The sequence below is a fragment of the Panicum virgatum genome, chromosome 7K (assembly GCF_016808335.1).
Source record: "Panicum virgatum strain AP13 chromosome 7K, P.virgatum_v5, whole genome shotgun sequence".
NCBI classification, from domain to species: Eukaryota; Viridiplantae; Streptophyta; class Magnoliopsida; order Poales; family Poaceae; genus Panicum; species Panicum virgatum.
In genome coordinates this window covers 20,566,789-20,589,590 of record NC_053142.1, presented here as the reverse complement: position 1 = coordinate 20,589,590, position 22,802 = coordinate 20,566,789, and the positions used below count along the sequence as shown (strand labels likewise).

Below are 22,802 nucleotides of genomic sequence, written 5' to 3'. Positions count from 1 at the left end.
ATTTCCGTGTTTAAGTAATTCATCAAAATCCTATCGCACTTAGAAACATCGAAAGTAAATTTCATCTCATTTTGCCGATTCTTTTGAATCGGCTTAAGCGAGAGGACATGTAGATGGTTTCTCCTTTGATGGCTAAACAAACTCAGCGGCATATAATCCCTTTTCCTCATCGTCCGAACAATCCGAATCATTTTCAACAACATGTGTGTTGGACCGATCAAGCTTAAAAGAGTCTTTTGAACTCTTATATTTAAATTCAACACCAATGGCTCGCATTTGCAAATGATTAATCGTAATGAAATCAAAACCCTCAATTTTTTCTTTCAAATAAGTACGCAAACCATTGTATGCCAAATCTGTCAAGTCTTTTTCTGAAAGAGACAAATTAAATCATTAGTTTTTTAAAGTTTAAATCTTTGGAAATAGTCCGAAACCGATTCATCTTGGTTTTGTCTAACGATGTCAAGTCCAATAATCTAACTTCGGTTTTTCTGCTAAAGAAGTGATCATGAAATTTGCGCTCTAATTGATTCCAATTTAAAATCGAACCTGGCGCAAACGAGAGAAAAACAAGAGAAAGCGGTCCCAGACAATGACAAAGAAAATAAGAGAACCCGCAAAGTATCATTAAGACCCGCTTCTCCTAATTGCAAGATGTATTGGCTAACGTGTTCCCAAGTTATACGAGAATCATCACCATTAAATTTAACAAACTCGAGAATACGCCAACCAGCAGGATACGAAACAAAATCAAACTCAGGAGGATATGGTTTTTGGTAAAGACGCGAACTACTCATATCAATCCCAAGTTTAGTTTTAAGTACACCGGCCAAATCTTCTTTAAATCTAGTGAAATCAGCCTGATAAGACCACTGGCCGAAGCATGCAAAGAAGACGAAACACGTTGTGTACTAGGACCGGTGTAAGCCATGTTAGTGTTAGGAATCGGTTCCCGGTGAGGTCCAGATCCCTACTGTGATGTAGCAGTAGGCCCTGTATGTAACACCATATCACCAGTTCGTCTAGGGACGGCCGAACTAGGGATAGAAGCATGCGGTGTATGGGACGATGAATTCTGCCCCACCAGACCGGACCGGTCATATGACCGGTCTGACCATCTGCACCGGTCGCTTGGACGGTTGGACCGATAGCGCGTGAACTAATGAGGGTGGTCGCATTTGCCCTGGGAACGAGTTCGGCGGCATCCCATAAAACTGTTCCGAGGTAGTAGATGTACCAGCCGAATTTGTTTCTGGAAAATAAGTGTTGTTTTCAACACTTTTGCCCTTTTTCAGCGCCGCAATCTCATCATTAAGCCCAGCAAAAGTCTCACCAGCAGCTACTTACGCAGCAAATATTTTCAAATCGACCATAAGAGACATTTGCTTGACTAATTCGGAGGGATCGTTAGGAAGTACTCGACCTTGTCGTTGTTCAGCTTGAATGATGGCATCACGAACTCCCCGACCCTCTTGAATAGGCCTCCACACTCCTTGAATCCTTGAAGGAATTGCTCCTTCAAGTGCTCTTCAGCGATGAGGTAGGCCGGCGCTCGTCATCGGTGAGTTCCTCCATTGTTGCCTTGATGATGTTGTCGTTGTGAACTTCACCATGAGTACCCATCTTCTTGGAGAATTAGATTAGATCAGTTTTGGCAACCAGATTAACCCTTCCCCAGCGGAGTCGCCAAAAAGTGTGTTGACACATAATCGCGCCAAACATACTCGAATACGCTAGAACGCGTGAATGATTGTCAAAAACGGTCAACACAGCAAAGCTCTGGGCGGACGGTCTGACCAGTGTCGTCGACCGGTCTGACCGGTGCAAGCAGAGCTTCACGAAGACTTAGAACAGCGAGCTCGGGAGGGAACCCATCGGAGAGTCGTGAAGCTAAGGTTGTCCTGAAGTCGGCAGGCCACTCAGAACGTCTTCAAACGCCGTCGAGACGAGAGAAGAAAGCAATTTAGGGTTGAAAAAGGCTAGGGTTTGAGAGATAAAAAGTAATGCGATTTTTGTATTGATTCGATTGGGAATAATCTCAATCGGTCTTAATCTTTATATTTATAGGTCGGGAAAGACGTACCCCTTCACGAGTAGGATTAAAAAAGATTTTTTAAAAAAACTTAATTCTACTCAGACTGTACAGACCAGACCAGTCTGATCAGTCTGCCTCAGCTGGTGACAAATTTTAGGGTCAACACTTCCAAAGATCTATAGAATTCCCGTGCAGTAACTGATAGAGAGACACGGGGTGCCAGAAGGCCCACCCAGCCCAAATATGCTTCGAATAGTCTAGCAGGCAGCAGCCTCGACGCGTCCACGACGGCGCCGGAGAGGGAGTCCAACAAACCCCCGAAACGCGCCGCCGTTGCCCTCACCGCCTCGGCTGCCCCCTCTTCACTTCTTCAGTTCCCTCCGCAGCCGGCACGCAAGAGCACCCCGCGGCGGTGGGGAGGTAAGTCTCCTCGCGCCAGCGGCGGCGGATCAGTCGAGGTAAGGCCTGCTCTGAGTTCTAATCCGCGGATAAGATAGACGGCAAGAAACTGAGGATGCCATTGAACGCGGTAGTACGATTTACATGCGTAGAAGGGTTCTGAGGTTTAGTGCATGTTCCCAGATCTTGGCAGAGCAAGCATCCGGAGGAGAGTACCTCTCGCTGACTCGCTTCCATACTGCAATGGCTGACTGAAGATGTAATTGGGTCTACTCATACTCATAGTCATAGGGGACGATCAGTTATCTTTTCCAACTGTAGTTTATTCTTACTGTAACTTAAGTGTCACTGTGCATTCTAGATTTCTAGTGGCAATTATGTTTACCTTATCACAGATTCTTTTACAGAATTTAGTGCGTACTGGAGAAGAAATGGGAAGCAGAGAAAGGCGAGTGGTGTTTGTCACCATTGGAACTACATGTTTCGATGCTCTTGTCAAGGCAGTAGATTCCGAGGAAGTGAAAGAAGCCTTACTGCATAAGGGTTACACTGATCTCCTGATTCAAATGGGCCGAGGTACATACATGCCATCTAAGGTAACAATTTTCTCCGTACTCTTGGCAAGTTCTATTATAATGGAATACTGATAGACTAACATTTTGTAGCCAATAAGTTGAGATTAGAGATCTTGTAGCTGATACCCTGGATGGTACTTGTTCGGTTGTTCTTCACATGTCGAAACAAATTGCATTAAGACATTTTGATGATAAATTATGGCATCTGATGCGGAGAAAGACAATAAATGCATGGAGATAAAAAAAATGCCAGAGGAAATTCATTCATCCAGACTTTGATTATGTTGCATTATTTTAGTTGAGTTTGTTATTGTTTAATAATTATATTTTAGGTTTATAGATGACAAAATTGAATTACGATCTGTTACATGGATAGCTGGTATATATAGCCATAGGACATGAAAGAACATATCTACCAGATTGACAGATTCTTTGGATTGTTCTGCATTAGGAGGTAAAAGTAAATTACTCTGGGATATTGAAGGATTTGAAGGAGAAATGACTTGCTCTTGTGTTGTTTACTAGTTCCGATTGCGTATTCAAATTTCCCAGATGGCCTTAGTTCTTTACAATCATAGTATTAGCTTACAATAGTAACATCATTCTTTTATTAATAAATAAGAAGAAGGCATACTTATCTGATAGTCCCCTTTGGCTGAATTATATTTTGCTAATCCATTGTTAGTCGTATTCATAAAAATGACTTCATTATTTGACCATCTAAGGAGCTTATACAAGTTCTCTAGGCATTTATGCGACAAATATTTACAAATTAAAAATTCTAAAACCATCACCTTAGTGCTAAGTGCCACACTATTGTAACTAGCATTCACAATTAAGTTTCTCAGCATTGCACAATGAGCATTCACAAATAAAAAATTAAAAATGCTAAAACTACACATAAGTGTTAAGTGCCTTTGCTATTGTCTACTCTGGTATGGTAAACCTAAATGTGTCCAGTATAATGAAACTGAATATTGTTTTTTTTTGTCAAAATAGGCCTTTATATTTGAGAGCATTTTGTGTTTTACATTTTCTTTATTTTCAATACTGCTTACCTGTAAATCTTTTGCTGGCTTAATATTATTTTAAGTGGTAGTGCCTTGTTCGGCAATCCTATTTTGAGTTTCTAGGCTCATTGCGATTGTATGAATGTAAACCAGTAAAAGTAATGAATTTCTTCTTATTAAATATAGGACTCAGGAAATTCAACTCTTCAAGTTGATTATTCACCTTTTCACCAAGCATTGCTGACTACATAAGAGAAGCATCCTTAGTCATCAGTCATGCAGGTGATAATCAAATTATATAGTGGTTGTAACTTCTTAATCCATTTATGTATTATCTGATTGTGAATTGTGCTATTTATATTGGTTTTTCTAAGAATATTGTAAGTAGACGTATAGCACTGAATGTTAATTTCTAGTCAGGTCAATGGTAATGAGCTTTATTTTAGCAGGATCTGGAAGCATATTTGAGACCCTACGACTGGGCAAACCTCTAATTGTTGTTGTGAATGAAGGTCTTATGGATAATCACCAGAGCGAGTTAGCGGAAGAACTTGCCGACAGGAAGGACCTTTTCTGTGCCCGTCCACAAACACTGCAAGAGACTGTTGAGGCAATGGACCTGAATAATCTCCTGCCTTACATCCCAGGAGATGCCAAGCAAGTTGTCACACTGATCAATAAATTTCTTGGTTTTCCAGTCGACTGATTGTCTCCGTTTACTCATCATGAAAATAGTGGGATCATGGGCGCTAGTGATTTAGTCAGAAAGTGCTGGGAGAATGTCAGCTCTAAGAGCATTGGACTGAGCAGTGCTTTCATTCTATCATGACAAGCTGAAATGAACTGACCAAGCCATGATGATATGAAATGGCCAGTATGGTGGATGGATCAACTGGCCAGTACGGTATGATCTGTTCTTTTGGTTCTACAATCCTGGCTCCTGGGAGCAATTGATGTACTTGGTGGAATGAGCAACCTTACCTATTGTTTCTATTTTGATATCCTTCATGTAACTACTTACCATCTCTCAGTACAAGGGAAATGTTTCCCAAATTGCATGAAATGTGCTTCCCTTTCCTTTGGTATTGGAGGGCACATAGGTAGCTGCTCTCCACAGGATTGGGATCTAGTTGAAGGCATGGTTTCAGTTGAGAGAGATGAACTCAGTGTTGCATCGAAGAGTTGCTGAAAGCAAACCCATACGGGCCCTTTGACTGGTATTTGCTACATTCCAGAATGTAACTGCTGTTAGATCCTTGTCATTACACAGAAGCATTGTGGTTTTGACCTTGATTAGGGGCAGCCCCGTGTAGCAATCTTGCTTGGATAAATATGCCATATTCTACCATTATTTCAATCCTTTTGGACTCTCTGAAAGCCATCTTCGTGAGGATGTGTGTTGTACTCTTGCACTACCATCGATTTCCAAATTTCAGCTTTGTTTCAGGGGACAAACTCTTAGTAGTATATGTCTGGGGAAAACTCACTTTTCTCCATTGATGAAGGATGCATGAGACCCACTGAAATTTTCTTTTGGATATTTAACCATAACCTCTTCGTTGAAGCGTTTCAATTCTTGGCAGAAATGATGCGGAGGCCTGTCCTTGTGCTCGACAGAGTTGGCTGCTTCTCTCAGCGCTTAATGCAGTGCATAGTTCATATGAAGTGGTGTGAAGCCGTTTGTTGAGGCGGTGTACATATCATTTAGGGGGATTTGCCTAATTCAAGCACACTCCAAGTTGTTTTTCATCAAAAAAGAAAAGAAAGAAAGAAAAACACACTCAAGTGGCTTTCATGACTTCTCATCCTGCTTGATAGACTTGGGGTCTATCATGATATAATTCATACCCTCATTTTATTGACCGAATGAGCTTCGCCAAATGAGTAGTTTTGGCCAACTCAAAAATTCCCCTACTCAGGTGGTTCTCTCATGAATTGTAAACTAGTTATCACTTCATCTACCTCTCTACATTGACCGCACCACCCAACTTTGAGAGATCCACCCTCTGTCCCTCTTTTGTCGATATGGGTACCATGACACCCGCTCTGTTAGGCCATGTCGGGCCGCCGTGCCCACCTCTATTCACATTTCGCGCACCAATCATCTCCATCAGGCGTGTGGCCTCATCGCTGCCTCTATCCACTGTTGTATGCCATCTTATTATTTTCTCTCTTTTTTCAGATCTAGTGTCACTTTTTATCCGAAGTCAGTAGGAGAAGCTTCAACCTATTTTTTTATAATTTTTATTTCAAACCTGTTTTGCTCCCAAGATGCTACTCAGGCGCTGCAAACACTAAGACTGAAGGCCCTTTCGCCTAGCATCACTCGTGATCACGCAAGTCAGTTTGTGGAGCTTTGCCAAATGTTTTGGTTTTGTGGAGTTGGAGAATCAAAAATTAAAAGCCAAGGATCAAATTTGGGCTGTGCCAAACAAGCTTAACAGGTGTAGGGCATTTATATGTGGGAGATACTAGTGTGGTCAACCCTTCCCTTCTGTAAACCTAAACTGAGTTTTAGAGCAAACTTCAAGAGACTCTATATCTTTTCAATAGAGATTTTGACGGAGAAATACCCTCCAACAGCTTCTCTAAGTGGTTATCCAAATGTAGCCATCATCTATTCGGTATTTCTCGCTAGCAAAGATAGTTAACGAAAATAGCTTTCTAGAGTGCACACAATATAGAGAAAAGTTGTTAGAGAGTGAAATTTAGAAAGACTCTTGGAGATGCTCTTACCAATCTACTCTCTCTGTCCCGTAAAAAACTGTTTGTTTAGTCTTCAAATTTTGTCCCACAAAGACTGTTTCTTTTAGATTGTAGTAGAGCACATCTAATTAAAGCAATATCAAATACCAAGATATAATTACATTGACAAGGGCGAAGAACCAATCAAATGTTCAAGTAGATGTTACTTTCTGGTCCAATGCTTTGTTTTTATTGAGGATCTATAGAATCAAATAAACAATGTGGTCTTCAATCACAACTACTGTAATTATTAGGGATAGTATGGTCATGTTTCATTACTAGTAGTATGTCTAAAATTTTCTAAACGAGGCGGTCGTTTGTGAGACGGAGAAAGTACTTTATTATACCTTGTCACATTTATATTATATAACTAGGATTGTGAGACGGAGAAAGGTACTATTATACCCTTGTCACATTTATATTATATAACTAGGACATGATCTATCGATTCAATTTGGTGTTATTTTTGGAAGCATCTAGACGTAGAGAGCTCTCATGTCTACATGAAGAAAAAACAACCACCCACCCCGCGTTTGTCTCCGTCCGCCTCGTCCCCCACCCTGACCCTACACCCTACCTCGCCGGTGTCGCCTCCAACACCTGCGAGGACCACCCTCTCCCTCCTGTCTCCCCTTCCTATTCTCCAAACCATCCGATCTCCACCCCCTCCTCCCTCCACGTCGGCGAGGACCGCCCTTCTCTCTCTCTTTTTTAAAAAAAAATCAGGTTGATATTTCATTCATAATTTTTGTTTATTACATCCAAAAACTTACAAAGCCATCCTTGAAACAAAAAGAAAAAACACCCTAGTCCTTGTAAGCTCCCGGTCTTCCTCCGCCACCGGCGGTCAGAGCACACATCTTGAAGCCGACTTCCTCTCCGGCGAAGGAGCAGAGTTTTTAATCGCCGTCTTGAGCAGCACATCGAGATCGACGTGCGTTGTTGACACTGAACAACTGGCTGAAGAAGCTAGCCTAAAGCACGCACATCACCAGACATGAGGATTCTGGCACCTCAAGGACCAGGAACACCAAATCGCTGGACGATGAAGAACCCCTAAGGGGATTGAACCACCAAGACTAGTGGGATTAGAGAACAACCGATTTCCATTCGTGTTGGTCAAGCAAACCTCCCAAGATCGACACCGAGAAGACCAGCTTCGTCAACGAAGACATAGGGGGTGGGCAAAAGCACCCATGCCTAGCACCATGGTCAGCCACGCTGGGCATTGCCGCCACAAGCCTGCTGGGTAAGAACCCAAGACAGGCAGCACAGGCAGTCACCCCAGGCACAACAGCCATAAGCCTGCTGGTCTCAACCTTCACCATTGCCGGCGACAGGGCGAGCAGATTGGGCCGAGGATGGCCGGAAGCGAGGGCGAGTAGGTGGATTTATTTTATTTCGGACTCACCTTTGCTCTCATGTCGCCGGCACTGAGAATGGCGAGGACGGCGGCGGCAAGAACGACGATGGCGCCTCTCGCGACCGGAGCAAGGGAGGACTTTCCATCCGGAGAATAGAACTATACCAAGAACTAGCGGGGTGGCTCCACTCCTTCCAATCATCGGCGAAGAACACCGGAGACGGAGAGGAGGGAGCCAACGGCGGTGGATTTGGGACGCTCTGGAGGGAGACCCGGTTAGGGACGACTTCTCGAGAGAGTTCTAGATTCCAGAAGATAGATGGGTTCATGCATCCATTCAGCTCCCTCTCTGCTCCCTCCCCCTCTGTTTAGATCTGCAGGAACCATGTTGCCACCGCTATCACCGCCTTCTTCATTTTCAATAAACACCCCCATTCTAACACGACCTGCCGGTTGTCCTCTCACCATCCTCTCCCCTCTCTCACCCACGGGTGGACCCCCACTTTTCACGAAGGGCTAGATCAGTGAAACGAGCTGTGCCTTGTGGACCATGCTTCTTTTTCTAGGCCCAAAACTAGTCTTGTCAACTATACTTCTTTTTCTAGGCCACCCCTCAGGTGGCCCTAGTGGTAGTCCCGCCACTGCTCCACCCTCGGGCCAGTCCCACCTCCCTTAGAGCTCCTCTGACTTGGCAGCACACAAGTAACCCCATACCTCCAACCCGATCCTAATGTCGTCGGGCATATCCATCAACGAAGTTTCTTTACTACTTTCTTCTCGTGGTGGAGTTACTTTCTCCCATATATTTTTGAAATAATAAAATTTAAATTTGCCATTAAGGCTCTGTTCCGCCGGCGGATTTTGGCTTGGCTGGAGGCTCGAAGCTATTTGGCTGGCTGCTCCAGCCATTAATTTCCAGCCGAACAGGCTGTGTAAATTAACGTACTTCCTGTTGTCTCAAAATAATTGCAATTATAGAGTTTAAAATTTATTCCATAAAGAATATTAATTTTGACCTATCTATCACAAAAGACCAAAACAATTTCCGGAATATTCTTGCAAAAGACAACTATCACCCTTATCTACTCATCACAAAAGATAAAGCCAGTCTCAATGGGAGTTTCATGAAGGGTTTTATAATATTAAATACCATCACTTTGCTGACATGACAAAGAAAAAAAAGATAGATTTTCATAGGGTGTAAGGAGAGTTTCATTACCATAAAATATATCTGGCACAGTTATCTAGTTCTCAATCTAGATAACTGTGCCCGTGAAACTCCCACTGAAACTGGCCTAAGAAATATTTTGATCATTTTATAATAGCATTGGTTTGCGTGTCAATCCTAAAATTGTATTTATTTTAGGAGTGCAGGACTGGCTTATTTTGTTTGCTCGCCGGTGACCCGTGCGGGTTTTGGACGTGTGGGGAGTGACCCGTGGCAGCTATGTTTGGTTTCTTATACATATTTAAAACGCACAATCTGAAAAAAGAATCTTACATGCATGGAGAGTTAACTGAAGTCTATTTGCAAAACTTCTTCATGGATGGGTGCAACTTTTCGCGAGAATCTAATGACGGTAATTAATTGGTGATTGGCTACAGTAATGCTATAGTAACCACTCTCTAATTGTATGGTCAAAGCCTTATTAAATTCTTCACAGTTCTAACTCAAAGATTTTGGAGTTAATTTTATAAATTGACTTTGGAGATAGAAACCGCCACTTCTTCATGTTGTTTAAAATAACGACTGATGGCCACAGACTGGTTTTTTATTGTAGGTTTGGACATCACTAAAGATCGCATACTGGAGATTGCTTGCATTATAACAGATGGTAAACTTACCAAACGAATAGAGGTTGCTATTGAAACAAAGTATTTTCAGTTGGTTTGGATGTTATGATTATTTCTCTTTTCTTTTTTGATTTTTTGCACTCAGAGATATCGTTTGGCTGTATGTACTTCTTGTTTTTTAAGTTTTGAGGGTGGCACCTTAGGATATCTGTCTTTAAAGCTGATTGGTTGAAGGAGCACAATCTATAATACTTAATTAGCAGGCTGAGTTGTTGTTGACTCATAATAGGAATAATGAAATTGCTTTGTGTCCTTAATCAGCAGGCAGAGTTTTTGTTGACCCATAGCTTATATGAATGAAATTAAGCTCATGGGCATTGAAGCAGCTCAAACCAGTTAAACAAAATTTCCAGGAAGTCCACTAGGGCTCTTTGATTGTTAAGCTAATATTGCTTCTTACGAAGTATTTGGTTTAAGAGTTTGTGCAAAGATAAAATGGACAATTAGATTATGATGGAATATTATTTGATTTTAGGGCAATTAGATTATGATGGAACACTATTTGACTTAAGCTATGTGTTTATTTGAGGCTATGAATACAGTGTTGCTTCATCATTTGCTTGTTGCCAACCATATGGTTATTGTAGAGAGAGGGACTTGTGCAACACCACACACCAAATGAGGTGGGGTGACATTTTATATATATATAGCCAATGTGCTTTGTATACAAGGAAAGGAATCACAGTAGACATGGAAAGCACAATTACAGCTATGATCTAATAGTTAGCTTTCTGATGGCATCTCATCCCAGGCAGATCAACATAACTAATGTTACCTATTTGTTTTAGGGTCCAGACTTGGTTATAAGACAGAGTAAGGAATGTTTAGATGGCATGAATGAATGGTGTCAAGTCCATCATGTGGCAAGTGGTAAATATCTTATCATTCTGCAAGAGTCATGTATATCTGTTGTAAAAAATCCATCATCTGGCAAGTGGAATGCTTAAATCTATTGATGTTTCCAATTCAGGACTGGCAGAACAAGTACTAAAGAGTGAGATTTCTGAGCATGATGCAGAGAAACGAGTATGTTATTCTTCTCCTTTTGTTACCTATATAGTCTGAACTCTCTGAAGGTGCTCACTCTATTATTAATTAGCTTAAACATTAAAGTGTTATTTTGTTCTCTTTATTTCAGGCAGCATATTGGTTACTTCGAATCTTTATTCTTTGCCTGTATAGCATGTTATATTGAGTGCCTTTTCTATGCGCCAAAACCCTTCCTGATGCTTGTGCTTTCCTGTGCACATATGCCTATATGGGCCTGTGCAGGAGTGTGTTTGTGATGCTAATAGTTGTTAGTATTATGATAATTGAATGTCCTTTTGCTGTTCTCTTTATATCTTTATATGAACATTAGTATTATGTTCCTGAGAAACATCCTATATATGTGTTCTGATTCCTTGGTATTCAGCTATCTAATGAAACATTTCCTAACAGGTTCTTGTGTTAGCTATTTTTCAGGTGTTAGACTTTATTAAGAGGTATATAGGTTCTGCTACTCCATTGATAGCTGGGAATTCCGTCTATATGGATTTACTATTTTTGAAGGTTAGCAAGAGAACAGGTTTGGTTATCTCTGCTGAATCTTAAATGGTCTTATATGATTTGATTTAGATTAGAGGCTTTGAGATGCTGCACTTTAGGAGCATGTGTAAGCTTGACTTTACTCCGCATCTGGCAGTGTACGTCATCATTCTGTTGATATTTGGAGTCAAACAATATAGTGTTTTCCATTTTTATGTGGTTTTATCAGCAAAGAATGAGGAAATGAGAATACCTCGCACAGTGCCTATCCTATTATGATATAGGACTCACTAGTTTTTTTAGAAAAGTACAAATTTTCCACTACTTATTCAATAATCAGTTTCTTACTGTTAATGAATTGGCATATTCTTTAGAACATAGGATTATAGAATAAGTAGCATCATTTATTTACTGTCTTTTGGGCTTTGGCTGACATTTCTCTCATTTTTGTCCTCCAGAAGTATATGCCACAACTTGCAGGCATATTCTCTCATGTGATAGTTGATGTGAGCAGTATAACAGCATTGTGCAGCCGCTGGTTCCCGAAAGGTAACTATTCTTGTTACTAAACCACATTACTGAGTTATCATTTGATTCCTCTGCATTTCTTTATCACTCTTATTTGTCTCATTTTTGGACCCTTCGCCTAAACTTGCAAGCAAAGCGCTAATTATTCTAGACTTGATAAGCATGCATGCCTGTTTCAGTAGTCTAGACTTGCTTTTGTAGCAGCAGATATACACAAACTTTTAGTGTCCAGCAGCAAAGACCAGTTTTCTGGGCATCTTTTAGCAGAAGTGATGCGTTTTGGGTGTCCAATTGCAAATCATCTTTATAGATGACTTGACCTTAGCTAAACGCTCACTAGTCTAAAATTTGTAAATGCAACGCTCACTACCTGAAACAAGACAATCATCTCCAGCACTTTACTGCAATTTTACTAAAGTATTTTTGCTTGCATTTAATTTAAAGATAAGATGGTAGCTAGTGGATTTATATGGCAACTTTTTCTAAGTCGTGGTCATCTTTAGTTTTAAACACATCTTGCTCAATTGGAGAGTATGGGCGAGCCTTCACAACATTTTCAAACAATTGGATTTGTAATATGATTTAGTATAGGGTTGCGATGTTTTCTTCACTGCAGGGAATAAATGCTTAAATTGGGATGGGTATGAATGCAAAATAGTGTAAAAAAAACTAAGAATGAATAGACCAAAAATTCATTTCCCTGTTTAGAAGAATTCTTAAGTATGAAGTATAGAGTACTGTTCGTTAAAAAGTGAAATTATTTCAAATCAGCATCTCATCTTCAGACCTGCTGCTCCACAATTTTGTACAAAGTGTAATGGTATCAGTTGGTGAAGCATCATTAAATAGTGTCATGATTATTTTGCCTTCCTTATCCTCTGTGGTTAGCCTAGATTGATGTTGGTATTTTGCAGCAAAATATCCAAGGGCATAAAAGTGTTCAGCATCATAGCCAATAATTAGGTTTTCATTCTTAGGCACAAGCACAAAATTCTAAATGACATGACTTCGCTGATGTTTGGCTGCATACAGAAAAGAAAGCTGCTCCAAGAAAGGAGAAAAACCATAGAGCATTGGATGATATCAGAGAAAGCATCAAGGAGCTACAATACTACAGGGAGAACATTTTCAAGTCACGGAGATCTTAGTAGCTTATTGTGGTGGATTGTGAACACATCCTCAACTAATCATGTAACTTGGTGATTTGCTGAAAGTTTGTGTGTGGGGAGCTGGCATAAATTGTCGATAATTCCATGCTAGGGCCAATTAAAAATTTGGGGAAATGTATGATTATTGACCTTTGGTACGCCGTACGCATATTAAAAGAGTATCTCGTGTAACTGCAGAATGTATGTTGTCATAGCTCTTTCGCAAGTGACAAATGGCTGATGATGCTGCGCTGTCTATAGGTTGTACCATCTTGGGCGCTCATTCACTTGGGATATGAGGAAGAGATTGCAATGATTGTGATATCTTCAGAACTCGATTCTGTAAGATCAGTGGCTGACATCCGTCATTTAGCCATGTCGCTCCAGCTGTGCAATGGGCGGAAGAGACTATTTTGATCAGTTCGGTGTGATGTTCATTGGAGCCCAAGCTTGCCTCGCGAGACATCACAATTTAGTCTAAAATTTATTGCCATTTTGTTGGATACCCAATGGTGAAAAGTTACAGAATTGGCAGCTGATTTGGCCTTCAGACTTTTGAATGTTTGGGCCTTTGTTTACCTTTTTATGGTTATTTTTTGATATGATTCGCTTGGTACGGACGCACATGTCTTGGATCCTCCGATGGGAGTAAGAATAATCAAAGATGCTTTGGGTTAAGCTGCATTAAAATTTAGATTTAGATCTCTCTAGCTGCCTCTGGAAGCTGATGTTGGCTCGTCCTCTCGCCTCTAGAAGCTTGGAATATGAGGCTCTCGATTCCAAGGCAAAGGCTATAGCTTCTGAATTTAAGATTAGTAATTCTGTGCTTTGCAAACTGTGTTGAGTAGGGATGGCAGCGGGGCAGGAGTGGGTAAGGTGCAGGCAGAGTAAATACCAACCTGCTAGAGTATCTGAAACTCCTCGATGGTAAATTTTTATACCCATGCGTGTACCCACCGTACCGGGTACTGTATATGCATGGTAGCACAAATAACATGTTATTTTAGTCATATAAACTAGTATAGTTGGAATCTATCACCTATACAAGCTAATTCAAATCAATAAAAAAAGATCTAAACAATCCGTTCTCCACTGTTTTTTTTCTAGTCTACTTTTTATAATTGGATGAAAATATGCATTAATTTCCAACTAAAGTAATCCATATGAGTAAACGCAACGAGCAATGATACATACACATTGCTACAAACAAATAAGCAAAATATCACTCATTCACATTTCTTAGTTCATACAATCTCACTTTCAGTCCATCACACAAGAAGAAAATGAGACAATCATGACAATGATATGAGTTCACTAGATCGCATTCTTGTATTTCGGGTACCCGGTGGGTAAAATTTGATACGCATGCCTAACCCGTCTTGTTTTGGGTATCCGATCCAATCATGCTTGCGGGTGAGATTTCGTACCTATACACTCACCCATTGAGTAGGGTAGGAAATGTGCGTTTGGTTGAAGAATGTGCGTTTGGTTGACTACACGAAATATATTGAGCGAGATAAAAGAAATGTAAACATGTTCACCATTAGCCAGGCCCAGTAGCTAGTACAGGCAACCACGGCATGCTATGGGCCTGGTTGGGGCACATGCAACCCAACCAATGAACCAACCACGCTCTAAGTTATTCATCACGGTTCACACAGACATGCAGCAACAGCAGTTCTGATAGCTAGCATAGCTGCTCTCGATCTTTCAGCAAAATGGAATGTCTGACGAGTGATGGCTCATACAATACAACATGACCTAACTACCAACTACATAGATCCATTACAGAAAATGCCAGAGCTTACAATTTCCTAGTTCATGTAATCTTTCAAGATTCGTCTATCAAATTCCAATTGAATTTAAGTACAAGAAAATAAATGCAAATAAAATACCCTGCAAGCACATAGTTCACACGAAAAGTGAACTACTAGATACAAATAATGACATCAAAATTCTGAGAGATTATTGCCAGAAGTTGGAAACAAAAATATTTGACAGTTGCTCTACTTGTGTAGTTTATTTTCAGGGATGATACACAACATAAGACTCACGTGAAACAAAAAGGTGTTCATCAACAAAGATTTATGACACTCTAGCACCCTTTAGTGATTTGCAGAAAACGGGGCCTGCAGATGTACGCATTGTATGCTCACCAAGAATTGCTATGCACTTATCCGTTGTTTTAAGATGCGGTTGGACAGATTCCCAAATTTTCTTCTTTTGTACCTGAACAAAAAGAACGATGCATTAGGCGTTGCTCACAATTAATTTCAGCAATAAGGACCCTAGGTTTCTTAGTAGAACTAGTCCCACACAGTGAATACAGAGCTTAAAAGCTAATATTGTTATCTTCAAAGGGATTAATATAATGCACCCATGTCACTACTATGTATAGTTTAAATTGCTAGAAAACTCAGAAGGTAAATAATTGCTTGAACAGTTACTAGAATTTTGGAAAAAAGAACATGCAGAGACATAGTAAATAAATAGTTCAGTAATGGACAAGGACGACCAAATGAAATCAGGCGCAGTAGTATGCATGCATATCATGTAGAAGCATCAACACAATTGCCTAGACAAACAACTTAAAAATCTGCATTGTCAAGTGATACCTGATTTGGTGATGCAGGGTCTGATTGACGATCCTTTTCTTCTTCCAAACCAAACCACACTCTTTCACCAGGAACAGATCCTTCCGGAGGTGTGAGCAGCTCAACATTCTCATGTGAAGCATCAGAAGCAGCCATGAGCATGCCATTCGACTTGATGCCACGCATGTTCCTTGGTTTGAGGTTAGCAAGAACAATCACACTGCTGTCCTGCACGGATCATATGCCATGGCTAGCACCATAAGTACCATGAAAAAAGTATTAATTATAAGTTATCTTATAACATGGATATAACCATGAAAAACTCCATATGCTCTACTTGTTGGATCAACTTAGGGCGTGTTTGTTTCCGCTTATGCGGCCTGTTTGAGCCAAAAATGCGGAATAAACCCCACCAAACGGCCTGCGTTCGACGCGCGTTCGAGAACCACACATCGCAGAATAAGCGGCAGCTTCAATGTGCGGGCGCAAAATTGCGAGAAGCGAGCTTCGAGCCCCGTTTTGCTTATACGCAGCGCGCTTACGCCAGCCACGGTTCCAAACAGGGCCTTAATGCCCAAATTCTCCAGATGTTACGGACCAGTCTGAACTGGCGATAATTGAGTTCGAATTTAGTGTCTTGGGCTATGTTCTTCATCTCTTTTCTGATGTATAATCTCAGAAATAAGCAACATATAACAATCAAACATAAGCAGATATCATCTGACATGGACGCATTTCGCAACGCATTGTACCTGGAGCTCTTCAATTGGGAGGAAGTTGACGAGGCCGCTGCAGATGGTGCGGGGCTCCGCCTCGCCTACGTCCACCTCCTCGACGTAGAGGGTGTCCGCCTCCGGGTGCCTCCACGCCTTCACCACCCGCCCCACACGGATGTCCAGCAGCCCCGCCAGCTCCTCCACGGTCGGCTCCGCCTTCTCGTCCCCGCCCGGCGCCGACGGCTTCGCCTCCTCCGCCGCGGCCTGCGGGGGCGGCGGCGCTACGGCGGCGTCCGTCGGCGAAGGCGTCGAGGAAGAGCAGAAGAGCGCGAGGTTCCGCGAGGATCTTGCGGCCGCCGACGGCGGCTGTGCGGGAGCCCAGAACGAGACGGCGCCGGCGCGGGGCCTCACTAAGGCGAGGGCCGAGGGAGAGGATGGGAGCAGGCGGGCGCAGGAGGCGAACGCCATTCTCGTCGCGGCCAGCATCACGCGGGTAGCGGGTGCGGTTGGGGCGGCGGCCGCCGTTCTCCGCCGCAGAGCGAGCAGCGGCAGCAAATGGGAGACGAGGAGAGATTTTCTATCGGATGGGTAGGGGGAGGGAAGGATTGATGGGCCTCACGCTCTCACCACATTTGTTTCCGCCTGTTTGTTTCTGCGTTTGTTTTCAGTACACAAAACTCCAAATTCTTTGAAATTACTTGAATTCTCACAAAGACCACCTTAGAAATTCTTACTGAGGTCATTCCCAATGCAAACGCTTCCAAGTAGCTTCTATGCATCTCGTGTTCATATATATACAACACTATAGACACTATGGCTCCAATGATTCATGTATATAGCACTGGCAATTAGGTTTAGTTTGGTAGAGCTTCACCTGCTTCTAATTCTATGGGGGATGATTCTCTATAGGAACATTATGGAAAATTAGATTCCATGTGAGAGATGACTAAGGAAAAAAATTCCAAGTTTCAGATCCTTGGTTCATTTCAGAGGATCACCTCATAAAAATCAGTATAAAATTACTTCTCCATGAAAAATTATTTGTCAGCACTCCTCTTGAATTTAGCCTAGAAGCTGCTCCAGGATCTTTGCCAAACAAGACCTTAATAAGCGCCTGATCCTGTCTTTGTTCTCTATCAATCAATCATATTTGTTCTTTGTATATCTTAGAGGCACTATCCTTCTCCATAATAAAAGTTGACGGTATTTAGTTCATAAGTTTTTTGCACTAAAACCAAGCCTTGCATGAGACCAGTTTGTTCCTCTCTCTCCATTCTCTCATTTAATATAAGTAGCACATAAATTAAAAATCTTAGGTGGCTATGTAGTTAATTAATGCCATAGAAACTATTCCAGATGAATAATTGGGATTGTCATGAGAAGTCTAAGAATCCAAATCTAACTTTGCATGTTTGCAACCCAAGGGAGACACATAATTATTGTTGTTGACATTTGATGTATATAGTAATGTTTATTTAGAAAATCATACGTAGTGCTATTCAAATGTACCATTTTGCTGAATAGAATTTAACACAAATGGTTAGCGCTTCAACTATCCACCTAGGTTCTAGTCCATCACAATGTTCACATCTTGCTGGATTTAGTCTATAAATTAAGGATGTTATTATTTTAGTGATTGATGATGTTGCCTTCAACAACGACATCTGTGATATGTATTTGTAGTCATAAGGATAAGCGTGACTGTATGTATATAAGCATGCGGTAGTGTGTTTAGAAAAATTGTAGTAGTTAGTAGATAAATAAAGCTTCCCGTTGTTATTTTTATTTACTTACTGATTTTTGAAAGGTAGTCGTGGAGTTCTACGGCGCTGTGCTACGCATGATGAAAGTTTAGCATGCCACAGTTTTTATGGTGATTCCTCTAAAAACTTGACAGCGTGAAAGCAATCAGGTGCTCTAGCCTAAAGAGGAGGAGGGGGTGAATTAGGCACTCTAAAATCTTAACCTATGGCTCCAACTAATTTGCACAAAAACTTAAACTAAATCAAGCTATCTAGATGTGCAACTACGGTTTATCTTAGTGTGAAACCCTCATCCCAAAAGAGTTTTGCAACCTATAGCCAATCCTAGCAAGATACTACACTAAAAAATAAAGGCACACAAGTTGCAATATGAAATGCAGAAGCTTAAAGAGAGGGATGAGAAAGCGAACTCTCGACACGAGGATTTATCCCGTGGTTCGGATTACCGCAAAGGCGTCCCTACGTCCACGTTGTTGAAGCACTCACGAAGAGTATCGTTTCCGGCAATCAAGTCTCTTCCGTGAACACAATCACGGTCACCTTGATTGCCCACGAAGGAGGGGTCTCCGTCCCCCGCACAAAATTGTCGACACCGCTCCACACCAATCCGGAGGGTCGTTGACGTGCCAGCGAGCCACCAATGCTCCAAGGAGGCCGGCGCACCGAGATACAAGTTTGGTTCACTCTAGAACCACAGCACAAGGATCTAAACCTTGCTTGATCACTCACTCAAGAGCTAAGAGCTAACCTAGCACTAACACTCACAAAACTTGTGCTAAGGACTAAGGATTTGATCTCTATGCTCTTGGATGGCTTGGAGGTGTTCTTGGATGTGTGTGTGATGTCTTGGGACTCCAGCAAACTCAAAATGGCCGGGGTGAGGCGTATATATAGGCCACCAACTCAAGAGAGCCGTTACTAGCCGTTGGCCAGTTTTCTGCGTAGGCATCGGAACTTCCGGTGCATAGGCCATCGGTTCTTCCGGTCACTCTGCATTCTGAAATAGCCGTTGGCCTCTCTGACATTGCTGCAATAGCTTCAGGGACCATCGGATGAACGGATGCTATGGCGTCGGAACTTCCGGTGACACTTGATCTTCATATAGCCGTTGCACCTGCTGACGTCATTGCACCGACGCATTGCTCCGGTGGCTGTCGGTTCATCCGGTGCTGAAGGCTTGGCTCCTGCGCGCTTGACATCGTCTCTAGACAATGGTACGTTGATTGCACCGATGCCTAGTTTGACGCCGTCGGTTCAACCGGTGACCTGGCTATCTTGACTTGGTCTTCGCTTGATCTCCATTTGGTGCTCAGACTTGCACCGATGCCAGGGCGTCGGAACTTCCGACAACCATCAGATGCACCGATGCTATATGCATCGGTTAAACCGGTGCTATAGTTTTCTGCAGAACTCGTCCAATTCAGCGTTTTTTTGAGTTTTTTCTTCGTGTTTTGCTTTGTATGGCCTTTTTACTTCATCCCTGGGATCTAGAAATGTTCACTCAATAAAATCATTAGTCACATTGATTGCGTTGTCATACGATTACCAAAATCACTCGAAATGGCATAAATGGTGACATGTTCGTTACACAGCGTAAAAGATAGCAACCTGTGTTGCGGACCAAATAGGAGAATTTGCAATAGCGTACTGTGTGGTTTGCCAAAAAGAAGAAGTCTATGTTTCCAAAAAAAAAAGGTGTCTATGTAACACAACATTAGTCTAGTCTAGAGCTAATAAAATGATCGAGACAGACTACATATTTATGATGGTATATATTGGCGAAGCGCTCCCTGTAATAAGATACATGTGAAACTTGGCCACAATTCTATAAATTGTCCCGTTCGTATTCAAAGCAACTGTGGCGTCAAAAAGAATTCAATAATGTAAGATTTCTCCGTCAGATTTCTCATAGTTTCAACTGAAATTGTACCGAATTTTTTACATTCCAATATTAACATACAAAACCCAACTTATTATAATACTTGTGGCTTGTAATGTATAGCTCACGCAGATACCGAGATATGCAATTTGGAGTGTTGTACGAATGGCTTAAAATACGCCCAAAACAGCAAGCGAAACGTCAGACACTGGATACACCGTAAACAATGGGCGAGGAGCTGAGGACGAAGCAAGGAAGGAAACGCGGAGGTTGTTGACGACGTAGACTTTTTGAACTAGTCAAACCAATCCAGCTACCAAAACACCGCGTGCACATGCTATGGTGCTCAGCCTCAGCTCTTCCATTCGGAGAAGAGGCAGAGGAGGACGGAGACTGGTTGACGGCCAGCTCGGCGCCCAGGCACTTGCCGGCGGCGAGTCCGGCGATCGCAGCAGCGCCATCGTGCTTGTGGTCAGGTGAGTTCTTCGCTGTAAACTCATCTCTTCAAAAGTGAAAGCCTAGTCCCCAGCTTTCTTGCTCGTCAAAGAGAACTCACCCTTACCGTCTCCACTTTCCTTTCAAGTAGCAGCTGCGCCATGGCTCCTTCCAATCTTCTCCTCTTCCTCCTGCTTGTAACTGCAAGTCCATTGATCACCGGGCAGCCCTTCGACTACCCGACAGCTAACTTCTCCACACCGTGGACCAACAACAACTCCCTCGAGCACAGCGTCACCTATAGCGACGGCTCAGTCGTCCGGGCCATTGTCCTCCGGTCACCAAAAACACTCTATGGTCCATCCTTCGCTGCAGGGTTCTTTTGTCCCACTGCACCCTGCGATACCGGCACTTTCATCTTCGCCGTTTTCATCGTCTACACCAACAGCGGCGGCAGGATCACTCTGCCAAACAATGGTCTTCCTCAGGTGGTTTGGTCCGCCAACCGATTCCACCCTGTCAAGGAAAATGCTACCCTCGAGCTTTCTGGGGATGGCAACCTGATCCTCCGTGATGCTGATGGCAGCCTTGTCTGGTCAAGCAGAACTGCAGGCAGGACTATTGCTGGTATGGCGATCACAGAGCTCGGCAACCTGGTGCTGTATGATCAGAGGAATGCAACGGTATGGCAGTCGTTTGATCATCCGACTGATGCAATGGTCCCTGGGCAGTCACTGATGGAAGGCATGAGCATAGTCACAGAATTCGGGGTCGATGCCTCGTCCCACGACCCGGGAACGCCGTTCCGATTCGAGGGTCGGGGTCAAAGAGGGTCAGTGTCCCATTCAAGGTTGGATCGCGTCCCGGTTTGAAATGGGTCGTAGCCCCATTGCTAGCAGATTTAATTGGGATAAGAAGGTTATTGATAGAGGATTGATGTGGTTTTTGTTAGATAATAAGCTGAGTACGTGTAGTATGATCTAGATGTACTATTTTGTATGTTTCTTATATGCTTGTGCAGATTAGTTTCTTCATTAGTAGCACATATATATATAGTTTTTGTCTTTTTAAAGACGCATCGACCCGAAGATATCGACCCGGATGAATCAGAGTTGCGTTCCACATAATAATTTATCGTTCCATAGAGGTATACCCCCTTCGTACCACAATTTTATAAAGTGACGACCCTCGACCCTCGACCCCGTTCCTCGACCCGGTCGACCCAGGAACTTTGTGACTATGGGCATGAGGCTCACTGCAAACACATCTGCAACAAACTGGACTCAGAATCAGCTGTACATGACTGTTGTATCCAATGGATGGTATGCTTATGTTGAATCCACACCACCACAGCCCTACTTCTCGCAACTGGTGGACAAAAACAAGACAGGAAACCATTCAACGCAGGTTACCTTTACAAACGGTAGCCTCAGCATCTTTGTAGAGTCCACGCCACCAAACCCAGATTCAGGCATCACGTTGCCAGCAGCCAAGTCTGCCCAGTACATGAGATTTGAATCTGACGGGCACCTCATGCTGTACGAATGGTCTGACACTGAAGCAAAGTGGACTGTCGTGTCTGATGTGATTAATATATTTCCTGACAGTTACAACTGTGCTTTCCCGACGTTCTGTGGGGAGTACGGGGTATGCACGGGAGGGCAATGCAGCTGTCCCTTTCAGAATAACTCTGTTTCAAGCTACTTCAAACTTATCGATGGGTGGAAGCCAAATGCTGGTTGCGATCCATTGATTCCAATCTCCTGTCAAGAAATGCAACACCATGAGCTCTTGACCTTAACTGATGTTTCATACTTTGTGTAGGACCGGAAAATGCGACCAGAGGGGGGGGTGAATGGGAGCAACTCAAAATAATTTCGCACGGAAGCAAACAGATCAAACTCCCAAATTTCAAGAACTTTAGCAAATTAGATCCAAACGCGAGGAAACTCGAAACATAGGTTCACAAGATCACTAGAAATCTATTCTCAAAATATTATGCAAGGAAATTAAGTATAAAATGCGGATCAAGAAAACCTAGATTGAAACCGACGATAAACCTGACGAAGAACAAATAAGCACGATGCAATGAAACGAAGAACAATACTTAATGATAAAGTATTAAACCAAGTACTTGTTCTTACAAAATTGCATCTAGCCTCCGCCCGATCGTCCTCCCTCTCTTGATTAGAGAGATCAACAAAAATCCCTCACTAGGAATTAAACCCTAG

General features: G+C 42.4%; 3 protein-coding genes and 1 pseudogene across 3 annotated transcripts; 3 read left to right on the top strand and 1 right to left on the bottom strand.

Moving 5' to 3' along the window:
• Window positions 1-2,349: 2,349 nt before the first annotated feature.
• Window positions 2,350-5,378, top strand: LOC120640485 (annotated as a pseudogene).
• A 4,502-nt stretch (window positions 5,379-9,880) lies between these two features.
• On the top strand, window positions 9,881-13,269 carry LOC120639997 (oligoribonuclease-like). Its single transcript, XM_039915901.1, has 6 exons — window positions 9,881-9,985; window positions 10,770-10,851; window positions 10,952-11,007; window positions 11,446-11,532; window positions 11,967-12,057; window positions 13,069-13,269. The coding sequence occupies exons 1-6, from the start codon at window positions 9,881-9,883 to the stop codon at window positions 13,182-13,184; spliced, it is 537 nt and encodes a 178-aa protein (XP_039771835.1). The 3' UTR covers window positions 13,185-13,269.
• Window positions 13,270-14,969: 1,700 nt separating this feature from the next.
• Window positions 14,970-17,095, bottom strand: LOC120640484 (tyrosine--tRNA ligase, cytoplasmic-like). Its single transcript, XM_039916327.1, has 3 exons — window positions 16,531-17,095; window positions 15,800-16,006; window positions 14,970-15,413 (listed from the first exon to the last, which is right to left on the bottom strand). The coding sequence occupies exons 1-3, from the start codon at window positions 16,978-16,980 to the stop codon at window positions 15,270-15,272; spliced, it is 801 nt and encodes a 266-aa protein (XP_039772261.1). The 5' UTR covers window positions 16,981-17,095; the 3' UTR covers window positions 14,970-15,269.
• A 3,324-nt stretch (window positions 17,096-20,419) lies between these two features.
• Window positions 20,420-22,395, top strand: LOC120639996 (EP1-like glycoprotein 2). The gene is made up of 3 exons (XM_039915900.1): window positions 20,420-20,612; window positions 20,723-21,314; window positions 21,814-22,395. The coding sequence occupies exons 1-3, from the start codon at window positions 20,476-20,478 to the stop codon at window positions 22,393-22,395; spliced, it is 1,311 nt and encodes a 436-aa protein (XP_039771834.1). The 5' UTR covers window positions 20,420-20,475.
• Window positions 22,396-22,802: the final 407 nt, after the last annotated feature.